The 12,971-nt window shown below is 55.8% G+C and overlaps 1 protein-coding gene and 1 non-coding gene across 14 annotated transcripts in view; both read right to left on the bottom strand.

Moving 5' to 3' along the window:
* Nucleotides 1–4,952: 4,952 nt before the first annotated feature.
* Nucleotides 4,953–12,971, bottom strand: part of PRRC2B (proline rich coiled-coil 2B) — an 80,313-nt gene continuing 72,294 nt past the window's right edge. For 7 of the 13 annotated variants that reach the window (XM_055541432.1, XM_055541436.1, XM_055541434.1 and 4 more), the window contains 5 exons: nt 12,438–12,678; nt 9,769–9,948; nt 9,224–9,315; nt 6,499–6,580; nt 4,953–5,305 (listed from right to left, as the gene is read on the bottom strand). In XM_055541432.1, the coding sequence (XP_055397407.1) occupies nt 5,171–5,305; nt 6,499–6,580; nt 9,224–9,315; nt 9,769–9,948; nt 12,438–12,678 (730 nt within the window). In that variant the 3' untranslated portion in view covers nt 4,953–5,170. The remainder of the gene's footprint in view (nt 5,306–6,498; nt 6,581–9,223; nt 9,316–9,768; nt 9,949–12,437; nt 12,679–12,971) is intronic. The other 6 variants (XM_055541435.1, XM_055541437.1, XM_055541440.1 and 3 more) reach the window with 3 other exon arrangements.
* Nucleotides 10,500–10,585, bottom strand: LOC129623912 (small nucleolar RNA SNORD62). The gene has a single exon (XR_008700662.1). It is a non-coding gene; the product is annotated as a small nucleolar RNA SNORD62 (small nucleolar RNA).

The raw sequence follows: 12,971 nt of genomic DNA, 5'->3' as shown, positions 1-12,971 counted from the left end.
GGGTCGCAGAGTCCGACACGACCTAGCGACTAAACTGCTGGAAGGGTACTACAAGTCTAATAAGGAATTACGATTCTTTCCTGCCTTCCCCCTATCACCCAGCATTAGGTAGCGCAGGTGACCTCACCCCAGCTGTGTAGAGGGAGGGAGCGGGGGCTCACCAGCTTGCAGCCAGAAGGCGTCCAGGGACCCAGAGGGGTGGGGCTGGGCTCTCAAAGTTCAGGCCGTCCGGTCCTGAGGACCCAGGCCTTCCCGCCTGTTGGCCCCGGGGCTGCTCCGGGAAATGTGAATTGCCAGTTCCCAGCAGCAGGGAACCCAGGGGTCACGCCTGCCCAGGGTTTCTTTTTGGAAAGTGTTAAACTTACTGGATGTGTTAAGTTTCCTACATCCTTACCTGGGGCCAGGCACTGTGCTGAATGCTGCCATGGCCTCTGCATCCATAGTACCCTGCCCAGTGGGTACGGTTTACAACCCACATTTTACAATTATAGAAACTGTGGCTCTGGGCGGTGGCGTCTTTCCCAAGGTGACACATCTAGTGGAGGGCAGAACCGAGGACTACAGATCCTAGCTCTCCATCCCTCATGGCCCACACCTGGCTTGCTCTTTCCCAACCCAAAGTACCACAAAACTGTACTTTATGACCTCTCCTATTACAGCAAAAAAGGGACATTAGAAGTGGCAACACACCACCAGCCAAGCACTTAACTCCTGTGACCCACCCCCTTCTCAAGGGGAGTGGGGTGAGGGGGGCAGGCAGTGCCAAGGTCCACCCACTGCAAAGACCCACCTTCATAACCCCAGGCTTCAGCCCTTCCTCACCCTCACGTTGCCCAGTCTCTCTCCATTTCTACACATGGGGAAGACTCTTCCATTTCTAGTCAAATGACAAGGTCGAGGAACACACAGCCTAACAAAGCATGTTTGGTTTCAGTGGGTCTTTTTTTTAAACTTTTTTATTTAAATAAGGAGAATTCTTTCATATGGAAAGAGAGCTAGTACAATCACATATTTGAAAGGAGAAACAACAGGTACTGAACCGGAGGGAAGGGTGAAGGAGGAGGGTGCCACCATGGCCTGGTGAATCCAGGGTTCCATTTTCCCATCTAAGGTAAAAGCTCCCCCAAACCACGTAGAAACAATCTGCACGTTACACCTTTTAGCCATCGTCTGCCCTTTCAAATATCTGGTCTACATGAAAAGACAAAGATAGGAAAGGCCAAAATAAGATCAAAAAGAAACAAAAACAAAAAACACAACCCTCTCAACAAAAAAAACCCGAACGCTTTTTACTATGCAAGGCATGAGGTCGAAAGCTTGGTGCGCGGGACCCCCTTTTCACAATGGAAGGAGGTCATCCACAGAGAGCCTCAGCAGAGAGTTCCGCTCTGAGGCTTTGTAACATGCTGAAGGCAGGGCCTCGGGGACACTGCTGCCTCTTGGAGGTCACCTAACTGGGGTAGAGAAATGGTGAACGCAGGTTGGATGCGCCTGGAAGATCACTGGCCAGATATGCACTGGTGGTCCCGGTGGAGGGCACAGCTGGGCGACAGCGTCCGACCCCAACACTGAGCCGCTCCTGTCCTGGTGATGTCTTAGGTCCAGTTCACTTTTCAAACTGGAAGAGCCAGCTTTCTGAAGTCTGCATTTCCCAGTCATCACAGAACAGTACTAAGTTTAAGTACCCTAGTGTCCTTGGTGCTTAAAGGCCATTTCCAACAGACCTTCTAACCCAGGCTAGCTCTGCAAGAAGAAAAATGGGACAAATACAGATTTGAGAGGTAACATGCAGCTACTCGACGGAGGGGAACCACACAGGAGGGAGGGGGCTTCAGCCGCTGACCCCATGCTGCCTCAGTGGGCCAGTTCTGAGACCATGCCTGTGAGTGCACACTCTGAGCCTCCACAGCCCTCGGCAAACCTCGTCAACTGTCCAGAAGGCAGATCTACAAGACAGGAGGGTGAGGGCAGAGCTGGAGAGAACTGATGTCAGTATGTAACAAGACACCCCAGTGTCCCCAGAAGTTGCTGCAGTGACCATGGCTTTGGAACCAGACCAACCTATTTTTCTGGGTAATAGTCATTCTTTAGTTTTCTCCCTGAAGGAACCTGGAGCCCAAAGTGTAGGAATTCCAAGTTTGAAAACAGTTAACATTGATTCAAAACGGGAAACAAAAACCAGACCAAATACAGCTGGCAAAGAAGCCTTCAGGGGGTGGATGAGGCCGCATGGGTCCTCGAGCTCACACTCTTGGGTTTTACCCCATAGAGGAACTGATGGACGACACACCGTGCTACAGGGTCACTGGTTGCCAAGGAACAGGATGCATCATCAGCGGCCAGGGTGGAGCAGCCAGCATGGGAAAGAAGGGTAATCTGAGCAGCTGAAGGCCAAGTGAGAGGGCTCTGACCCCTGACCCTCCCCAGGAGCAGAAAATTGTTGAGTTCTAGTCTTTACATGTTCCCGCTAGTCGACCCAAGGCTTTCTGGCAGAGGCCTCTGTGTGGATTTGCACTCTGAGAAGGGGGATGTGAAGGCAAAATATGACCCCAAGTCCCATTACCTGGAGATTGGCTCTAAAACCACATGAAAGGAGAGAGATTGCCCCCCAAAACATCTCTGCATTAATTACTGCATTTCATCAGACCAAGGAAGGGATGGGGTGCTGGGCGGGCCCAGGGCCCGCCCTCTGCCTCCAGAGTTCAATGTAAAATCTGTGTCTCATCCAGAAAGAGGCTGCAGCTTGGGCACACGAAGGTGGTAAATGCACTGAACCTCACATGCAATTTTCCTGGCCTTTCCCGCACAGACTAATTCAGACATTATATATAAATAGAGCAGTGAAACATTTACTTCTTTTTCCACCTAGACCTACGACATCAATACATATAAATAAATTCTAGTGTTTTGTTTTTACTGGGGGCGGGGGGGAATACAGGAGTAGGTAGAGAAAAGGGCCAGAGAACAGGTGACCCTTTCAGTTTTTTATCCTCAAACAGGAAGTACTGTCACTCTGAGGGCAGGTTCACCTGAAAGGACACCTCTTAAAGAGTTTGTAACAGCGTCCAGGCCTGTCCTGCTGCATTTCAAAATGAGAAAGCCTTTTTTCCTTTTGACAATGTGCATTGGAATCAGGTGTGAGGGGTCTGGCCACGTTTGTTTGTGAGTGCGAGGCCCCTGAAGGGGCCACGGGAGGGGAGGGGAGCCCTGTCTCAAGTGGGGACAGTAGCCAGGCGCTTGCAGGGGAAGGGAGAAAAAGGAAGGTGAGTGCACAGGGAGCTCCGTCCAGTGGCAGCCCTGCAAGAAAGGACTTCAGAGTAAAAATTCCGGGATGAAGGAGAAGAAAAAACAAAAAAACACCAGTGAGAAGTAAGGTCTGAGAGTGGAGGCAAGGAGGGGAATGCTGGACACCACTGATTAAACGTTGAAACCCTGCACCTTTTGCCAGAAGCCTGTTGTTCCCACACTTCCTTAAAGCAGCGAAGAGCAACGAGTGCCTACAGCGGTTCCTAAGGCCCTTCTTTCCCAGTGTTCTGCACCAGACAGAGCCTCGAGTCTCAGCCCAAGTAGCTGTCACCACCTGGGGCGACGCTGCGGGCGGACCCTGTGGGCCATGCCATCTCCCTGCTTCCCGTCCTCCAAGCCAAGTCTTCCCCAGACCTGCCAGCAACAGCAGGTTGATGAGTGCTTAGTTCTCTCAAGAGCATAGGCAAAACTTCAAATTTCCCCTCACCTTTCCTTGGAATTTAGGATGATTTCCTTCTAGTTCTTACTTTAAAAGCAAACAGAGACTTAGCACGAAATGCCTCCACATTTGGACAGCGATAGCTCTGCACAAGAGGCTAGGCCGGCTGTTTTGGCAGCGTTGCCAGCCCTGCACTCGCCCACCTCCCCTCGAGCCCTGCTCTGGCCTCTGGAAAGACTGGAGACCCCACTGCCCCGCTCAGGCCTCTCCGGCCCCATAGCCTGCGCCTACAGCTGGGAGGGGAGAAAGGGAGAGAAGCAAGCCCTCCTGCCTCCTCCCAGAGCTCAGGCTGCGGCTACAGCCCCAACCACACCTGTCACCTCCTGTGACAATGGTCCAGGCGCCTGTCGCCACAGAGGACAGCGGGGTTTCCCGTGCCGAGCTGCAGGAGAGGTGGATGGACAGAGGACCCAGAGGGACAAGGCAGCTTGGAGGAGAGGGAGCATGAGAAGACATCAGGCCCTGTGGGTGCAGCAGGCACTGATGGGGGCGGCAGGGGGTGGGTGGTGCTGTCAGCTCGCACCACCCTGGTCAAGACGGGAACATACCACTGCCTTTTATTTTCATGATTCACCTCAGGTTCCCAGTGGTCAGTGTCCCCACCAGCTTTAGGAAGAGTCTGAGATAGAAGTTCTGTGTCATTCTTAGGCTAAAAACATCAACGTCAATGGGCTGACCATAAGCTCCCTGTGGTCATCAGCCCAGAGGCTGGAAGCCATTGAAATGCCAGTCCACCTGCCCGCTCCCCGCCCCCCGCAAGTCACCGCTTCCTGAGCTCAGGAGCAGTGTCTGAAACCACTTCTTTCTGCGAGTAGCCAGCAGAGAGAGAGCAGGAGAGGTGTGCTCCCAAGCATCACCCCTGCGGGTACCGCAGCAACCTACCACATCGAGCAGGGGGGGTGACAGCAAACTACTGCGATAGGAGGCGGCCAGCGAGAGGGCGGCAAAGGACAGACAAAGTCCAACTATACAAAGCTTGTGTCTTTGTTTTCTTTTCCTTTCTCTTCTGTAAAAACCTGTAGCTGCTTTTTAAAACAAAAAGCCTCAAACTAAAACGGCCCTGCTGCCAGACCACGGTGCCCGGGGACGGGAGGCGGGGAGGGGAGGAAGCGGGGGAGGGCGGGGTTAGTCTGCATGGCATGACGCTTGGTCACTCCACACTCAGTCACTCCGAGGTCGTGATGGAAAGGAAATGGGAATGGAGTCGTTTGCTTGTTCGTTTCGTATTAAAGCAAGCAGGTCAATGCCAGAGATCCACGGGTACAAGCCGGTTGGACAACGGAGCTTTCAGGAGTGGAGGAGAGAAGGGAGATTTCGAAGTCCGGGCCAGGCAGGTGGACAGGGGATCCCTTGGCGAGACTCCCCAGTGTCAGGCGGCGGCGAGGCCAAGGGCAGAGTCCTCCCGGGCAGGCCGGGCCCAACCCCTCAGGCCTTGCTCTCCTCCACCTTGACCGCCCGGGGCTTGATCGCTCCAGTTCGCTTCAGCGGGGAAGCGGCTGAGGGTGGTTCCTGCAGCTTCACGGCTCCCAGGCCGGGCTTTTCATCCACTCGCTGCTTTGCCTTTGGACAGATAGACGGAGACAGAGGAAGTCAGCCTTGCGCGGACATACCTGCCAGGACCCGTGGCCCCACCACCTGCTTCCTGCTCCTGCGTCAGAGGAAAGCTACCCTAAGAAGCCCATCTTCCAGTCAAGGACCAAGACTCAGAAGTGCCTCTCCTGGGCAGGACCCTGGCCTGAGAAGGCTCTGCTCCCTCCCAGGGCGCTGAGTGCAGTGATTCGGAGAGGCAGGAGGCCCGGGTCCCGGGGAAGCATCTGTGCCGCCCAGGGGCCTCTGCAGGAGTGGCCCACCCAAGGCCACCCCAGGCACCTTCTCAAATCAGTGCACCCCAGCCCGTGCTGCAGGGGCATGGGGCCTCTCGTCCAACTCGGCCTCCCATTTTGTGGGAGCCTTTCCCCAAGCCCCTAATGTGACCTCCAGAGTTACAGCCAGGGCCCCCTTACGCTGCAACTCTGCACAGTGAGGGGTGTCACCGAGTGAGCAGCCTGGTTCTGCCCCTCACATGGTGGTGTGAGTTCTCAAGAAAGCTTTAGAAGCTCAGGCCTAGCAACTCAGAGAGTGACCCTTGGGGAACTGAGTTAGGAGAAGTGAACTGAACAACGGAGCCTCTACCTCCACCAGCCAGGAGGGCTGTCTCGCTAACATCCCACACCTGACTTGTCTGAGCTCTGGAGCCTGGTCACATTTTAGAGGAGTGAAGAGATCGTGCCAAAGGCAAAGATGCTGAGCCAGCCCTCTTGTTATAAACGGGAGAATGTCAATCCGTCTGGACCCCACCCGGCCAAGACAAGGACAAGACACAGCACTTACTAGGCCAGCACGCACAGGCACACACGCCAGGCGCATATGCGCCCGCATACCCCCGGCTTCTAGAGCTGACCCCCGGGCCTAACCGGGTCCCAGCGCCTTCACAGCCCAATTGCTACGGAGGGAGAGTCCCCCTTCCGGCGTCACCTCCTCTGAGGAATCCGCATCCTCCCTTCTCAGCAGGACAAGGAAGGATCCAGACGCCCGGCAAAAGGAGAAGCGCCTTCTCCAAGAGGGACGCGGGCTCCCGGCGCCACTCTCTAAGCGCCAGGGCATGTCTCTTTCTAAGAGGAGCACGCAAACAGGCTGGACAGTCCCTCCTCTTTTGGCACTTGGAGACGGGCCTAAGCGTCCAGGGCTGGAGGGTCTGGAAAGCCATCTTCTACCTGTTGAACGTAGTGTCCCTGCACAGAGCCCATGTTAACTGCTGATCCAGAGGGCTTCCCACTGGGGCTAGCAGAGCTAGGCCTGAAAAAACCAAAGGAGGGGGTGAGAACACACGCGTCACCATGGAAACGGAGTCAAGCCTCCATCGGAGGATACAGACCCAGACAGCCAGAGCACAGGGGGTGAGGGTGTCGCCACGGGGCCCTGGCACCTTCAACCCAGTTCACAGGATGCACCTGAGGGGCGGTGGCCAGGTCCCCACCATGGGCAGACACCGACCAAAGGACAGACAGTCGCCAACCGTCTCTCAGGTTTGGAGGGTCTGGACCAACTTGATGCTCCAGACAAAAGGGCTATAAGACCTGACACATGAAGGGATTCCCTGGTGGTCCAGTGGTCAGGACTCTGCTTTTCACTGCCGTGGATCTGGGTTCAATCCTTGGTCAGGGAATTAAGATCCCACAAGCCGAGTGCCATGGCAGATACATATGTGTATATATAATTGATGAAATAAATAAAAACGAGCTTAAACTCCAATAGGAGTTTAGACTTTAAAAAGAAGGGAACTCCTTGGTGATCCAGAGGTTAGGACTCCATGCTCACACTGTTGGGGCCCAGGTTCGACCCCTGGCTGGGGAACTAAGATCCTGCAAGCTACACAGCGTGCCCCCCGCCCCCAAAAAGCCTGATACATGAGCTATGCCAAGTATCCTTCCAGTCTTCATTTGGGAAGTGGAAGGTAGTAGGTAGCAAAGAATAATACCAAAAGTAATAAAAATGTAAATCACCTTTCTACATGTGTTCCATTGACAGACAACTAGCTCCAAGGATGTTAATCAATCAGGTGCTGTGTGGAAAAAAGGGCCTCCCTGGTGGCTCAGTGGTAAAGAATCTGCCTGCCAACGCAGGAGATGCGGCCTCGATCCCTATGTAGGGATCATCCCTTGGAGAAGGAAATAGCAACCCACTCCAGTATTCTTGCCTAGGAAATCCCATAGACAGAGGAACCTGGTGGGCTATAGGCCATGGGGCCACAGAGTCGGACACCACTTAGTGACTAAATAACATGTGGAAAAGGATTCTGTGGTCAAAGGTCATAAGAAGAGCTCAACAAGACCCCGAGGGCCAGGGGAATGCAGGCTCTCTGCTGAGGTGCACCCTGACTCCCCAGCAAGCCCTCCTGGGCTCACCCCCACCTCCGGAAATATCTGGTCAAGGAACCCTTCTTTGACAGGGCATGCATCTGAAGGCCTGTCTCCAGAAAACGTGGGCAACACTGCACTGTAAACCACTCCCATTGTCCCAACCCCACTAAGACACCAACAAAGGCTACCAGCTACGCCTGTCTTTTCTAAGCATTCTCCCAAGAACAAAGCTGCTGCCGCCATGCCGACAGTGAATGGACACGAGCGACTCTGCTTACGTGAGCGTGCCTTTTCCGAGTTTGCCTCCAAAGAAGGCTCTTGAATCAGACGGGGATAAAACCTGCCTGTGGCAGCAGGGGAACCTGTTTGTGCCTGAAGCTTCCTTTTTTCTACCCAAACTCATTGTTTGCTGCTGCTGCCCATATATACTTTTTACAGGTCTATATGAAAAATATGCTTGAAAACAACAAACAGAAAAAAAGTCAAGCCAAGAGAGTGAAAATAAGAACAGGAAAGATAATCAATCAGGGGGCGATTGACAAAAACCCCTTTCTCAGGAACTGCATCTGGAAAAGGACTGACGTGAAGGAGGGCGACTCGGCCTCCACGCTCCGGGTTAAGGGGGCAGGCGGCTGGCTGTGTGGGGGGTGAGCTCAGCCACAGCTACGCGGTCACCTCGCACAGGCCCTGCAGGTCACGCACACCTGTGTTCCTCACGGGCAAACAGGAGGGAATTCCAAGAACCTTCCATGGTTAACAAGAGTCGACTGTGCCAACCCTTGGGCCAGACCCCAGAGTGTGGGGCCTTCCCAGCCGGTGCAAAAGCTGTCAGAACTGGACGCTAACATACTAAGAACTGCACGCTAACATACTAAGAACTGCTGACCCTTGAACAACTGCACAGGGTCCACTTACACACAAATTTTTTTCAATATACACGTACTACACAACCCACAGTCGGCTGAATCCTCAAATATGGAACCGTGGATATGAACGGCTGTGAAGTTATACTTGACTTCTCAACCGCGTGGAAGGTTAGCACCCCTACCCCCTGTATCGTTCAAGGGTCAGCCATAACTCAGCCCATGGCTTACACACACCAAGCCCCCTCTGAATCCAGCAAGCGACCTGGAACACTTATTAGAGGTGGAGCAGATCCAGAGGAGGTCCATTCATGCCTGTGAGCCCAGAGCAGCAAGCCCTGGTGGGTCAGAAGCCCATGGGGACACGTGGCCCCAGGAGAGGAATCCCCGCTCCAGAGTGTGCACCCCCCATGCCAGTGAGTCTTTTACGAAGAACCTGGTGAGAAGGCTGCCAGTAGCCAGGGTCGGCCCTGATGTCATCATAACATCAGCCTTTCCTTTCCCTATTTCTCCACAAAGTTCTCTGGCATCAAAACAGTTTATGATAATGATTAAAAGCAGAACCAGCCCCGAGTCTCCTGCATCCCCGCACTGCAGCTTCCTGGTGACAGGTGGGCTGACAAAGGTGACCCCGCCTCAGCGCCCTGCTCTCCCGGGGCCCATGGCTGCACCTTGAGGGCTCGCTGTGAGCACCCAACCCCAGGCTGGCGCTTTACCTGTAGGTCTGTGGTGACGGCACGGAGCCTCCTGAAGGAACATTCTGTTTACTGTCGGCGAAGTGGAAACCCTTCATCTCCATCTGAGAGGACTAGAGATACCAGGAAGGGAAGCAACAGAGTCACAGGAGGGCCCTGGGGACAGCTGCCCCCACACCACCACCCTGGGCAGAGCCGGGGCTGCGGGGTGGGGGTGGTGGTGCCACGAGATGGGGAGGATGGACTGCACACCATCCCGAGGCCACCCTGTGTGGAACCCTGGAGCTGGCAAGGGCTTTGGCCCCCAGACCTCAGCAGCAGCCCCCTAAGGCCCTCCTGATCCACGCACCCAGGCCTGTCCATGCTGTTAGTGACAGGTGAACAAGGAGCTCCTGCCTTGGGACCAAGAGGACTTGGCAGAGAGCAGGAAGCCGGCCGTCTGGTGAGGCCCAGAGCCTCCACGCTGTACAACAGCTATGGCTCCTGACTTAACCAGGAGGGACCCCCAAGGCCAGGACTACCCTGCCCCGCATCCCAGGATCACAGCAAGACGGAGTGAGCCTCACCTCTCTGCTGGTGGTGAGGACCGAAGGCTGGGACCCAGGGGCGAGGATCCTGCGGGGGGCCCCGACCGAGAGGCTCTGCGCCTGGGGCAGCTGGATGGACTGTGGCAGGAGCAGGGGCTGCTGCCCGGAGCCGTACCGGGGCAGAGGCAGCTGGGAGCCAGGCAGGGGCATCGTCAGCTGCTGGACAAGGGGCATAGTCAGGAGGACGGCACGCACGTCCGAGAGCAAGCCCGTGTTGCGCTCCAGGGTCTCTCATTCCAGACAAGGAACCAAGGCCCTCCCCCAGCAGGACAGATTCTTGACAGACCACAGCAGAAATCAACCTAATTTTACACTCTCGGGAGAGCAGAAGAAAAGAACCACAGGCTGGCTGCGGGGGTTGAGGGGAGGGAGAGAAAGGTCAGCGAGGCCCAGAGACCTCCACCTAAGTAGTGACCCAGCGAGTCCCCCAGAGAGGAGAGCTGGAGAGCAAGGTATCTTTGTGTCCCCTTTTGTGGCACAAAAAGGCAGGAGTCCTTTATGCTTTGCCTCCAAAGGGTCTGGAAAACAACCAGGGTCTGGGGCTTAGGGTTCCCAGCACCTTTGGATCCTTCTGAAGCCTGTTATGACAGGACGAGTTGGGGACCACCAGGCCCAAGGGAATGCTCCTAAAGGCTGGAACGAGGTGTGAGAGAGCAGGGAGGTGGGTCAGGAGACCCTCAGGAGCAGGGGCTGGGGGTCACCACGTGTCGTCTCTCAGTCACGTTCCTCTTCATCTCCCTGCTATTGAGTCCACAGTGGAGGGGCAGAAGGATCTACTGGAATCGCATCACTGAGACGAGTGGCAGTCACACGTACCCTGTGTAGAGCCCTGATGCGGGTGAGGGTGGGAGCAAGGTAGACAGGGCGAGAAAGGCCCAGACTCTGAATACTTTCCAGAGGTATAGCTGACGGAATGGGCTTAAGCATCAATAGGGGATTGGGGGGAACAGGAACCCAAAGATGACCCTGCTGGACATGAAGTTTGCTTCCTTTAAGTTTGCGATACTGTGAGTTGTGAGCAGAAATGGCGGGCAGCTCACTGGGTCTGAGTTCAAGTCCAAGAGACAGGTCTGGACTGAAGACAGAACCAGGGAGAGCTGCACTGGATGAGGCTCAGAAGCACAGGTCTAGACAGAGCCCAGGAGGCACAGTGACTTACTGCCAGGGTAGGCGAGGAGGAAACGGCAGAGGAGACGGAGGAGGAGGGCCTCAGGGAGGGCAGAGAACCAGGGGCAGTGTCCCCGCGGCCCAGCAAGCCTGACCCCTAGGTCAGATGCTACTGACCAGGCAGGAGAAGGAGGATGAAGGTTAGGCTCAGTGATGTGGAGTGGGCTAATGTCCTTAAAGGGCTTCCTTTTTTAGAAGAAAGAGGAAGACAGAGTTGCCTGGGGATGCGGCCGCAGGGTGGAAGACCCTCATGGCCGAGGGTGGCAGGCGCTAACGCGTGCTAGGGCAGCACCCAGGTGGGTGAGGACGGCTGCCGCCCTAGCCCCAGGGCCCCTCCCGGCCTTCAGAGCCATGGTGCTGGGAGCTTATAGATGGTCTCTTCCCGGTTACGACTCACATTTCTTTGTGGACACAGGAGGCACCGTCAAGGTGGGGGAGAAGGCAATGAAGAGGCGAGGCACCAAGACCACCGGGAACTGTGTGTCCAGGGAGGCTGTGCATCGGGTGGGGAGGGCCTGTGTGAGTGCAGGGTGCTGTCTGGAGAGATCTGTATTCAGTCTGAATCCAGCCAGCGGGAACTGTGTGTGCAGGGGGCTGTGCGTTGGGTGGGGAGGGCCCTTTGTCTGTGGAGGGCCGTCTGGAGGGTCTCTATTTAGCCTGAATCCATCCACAGGCAGAGACAGGCCAGGGTTTAACCTGGGTGAGCACAGAGGTGGGGGTGGGAAGCTGAGTACAAACGACAAGGAGGGGGGAATTCCCTGGTGGTCCAGTGGTTAGGACCCCACGCTTCCACTGCAGACTACACAGGTTCAGAGAACTAAGATCCTACAAGCCATGGTGCACCCCATCCCACAAGGAGTAGGGAAGTAGGAGGCAGTGTTAAAAAGTGGTTGGAAGTAGTTGGTCTCTAGAGGGAGGGGGTGAAAAAAATTCAAAGTGGTGACCGGGTAGGACCCTTAAGCCCGAGAGGTGCAGCTGTGTCCAGACCCTGGACTGGTGAGCAGAGCCCCGGGGGTGAGGAGGCTGCGGGAGGGTCATCCACAGAGACGTCCGCCCTGCTGAGAACAACACGGGAGTGGAGCTGAAGACTGATCTGGGGGCCAAAGGAAGGGAGTGACCCTCAGAACAGTCTAATGGTGCCCACGGGCCAGGAGGACGTGGAACCAGAGATCCTGTCACCTGGCGCTTGCAGCACATGGTGGGTGGGGGTGGGGCCAGGATTAGAGCATCTAGAAGCATGAGTGAGCACGAGGACACTCAGCACCCCTGAGCCTGGGTAGGGAGAGAGGCTGCAGGAGAAGCCAGGTCTTGGGGCTGTTCATGGGGGGTGGAGGAGCCGGCCCGGGCCTGAGCCCAGGCACCATTCACAGCAGCCATGAGCCACATGGAAGCCAGGGCGCGTCAAAAGGCAGATACAAGGGAAAAGAGTCATGAAGAAAAGAGACCTGGGGCCTGGAAGCAGGCATGACTGAATTCCTGACCTGCGGGAGCTGGGAGTCCAACATCTGGGAGGCGCCAAGCCCAGCCGCCTGGCTGAGCGGGCCCTCGTAGACCAGGGCCTGGCTCCCACTCATGGGCTGGTAGGGCGAACCAGACTGGGGCTTCACCATCTCCAGGGGCTGCATGCCTGGGAACGCCGAGTAGGGGGCCTTCAAGGCTGTGCCTCCGGAGAGGATCATGGTGCTGGGTGGTGACAGGCTGGGGTGCATGTACACCTGAGACCTGCGAAAGCCAGACAGACGGTCAGGTCAGGCACGCGGCTGGGCCGGCTGCACCGGCTGGTTCACCTCAGACCCCAGGGCGCTTGCTCCCACGCGGGCTCTTGGCTCAGCCCCAGGGTTTCTGACTCAGAAGCCTGGGATGGGGCCTGAGAACCTGCATTTACAACAAGCTCCTAGACGCTGCTGCTGCTGCTAGTCTAGGGACCCCAGTTTGAACATTGCCGTATTAAGCAGACATACAGGCTGTGTGAGACACAGGAAAACCTGTGTGATGCCAAAAGCAAAGGACAGACA

The sequence above is a fragment of the Bubalus kerabau genome, chromosome 11 (assembly GCF_029407905.1).
Source record: "Bubalus kerabau isolate K-KA32 ecotype Philippines breed swamp buffalo chromosome 11, PCC_UOA_SB_1v2, whole genome shotgun sequence".
Taxonomy (NCBI): domain Eukaryota; kingdom Metazoa; phylum Chordata; class Mammalia; order Artiodactyla; family Bovidae; genus Bubalus; species Bubalus kerabau.
Note: the sequence above shows the minus strand (reverse complement) of the source record. Positions and strands in the feature narration are given on the sequence as shown.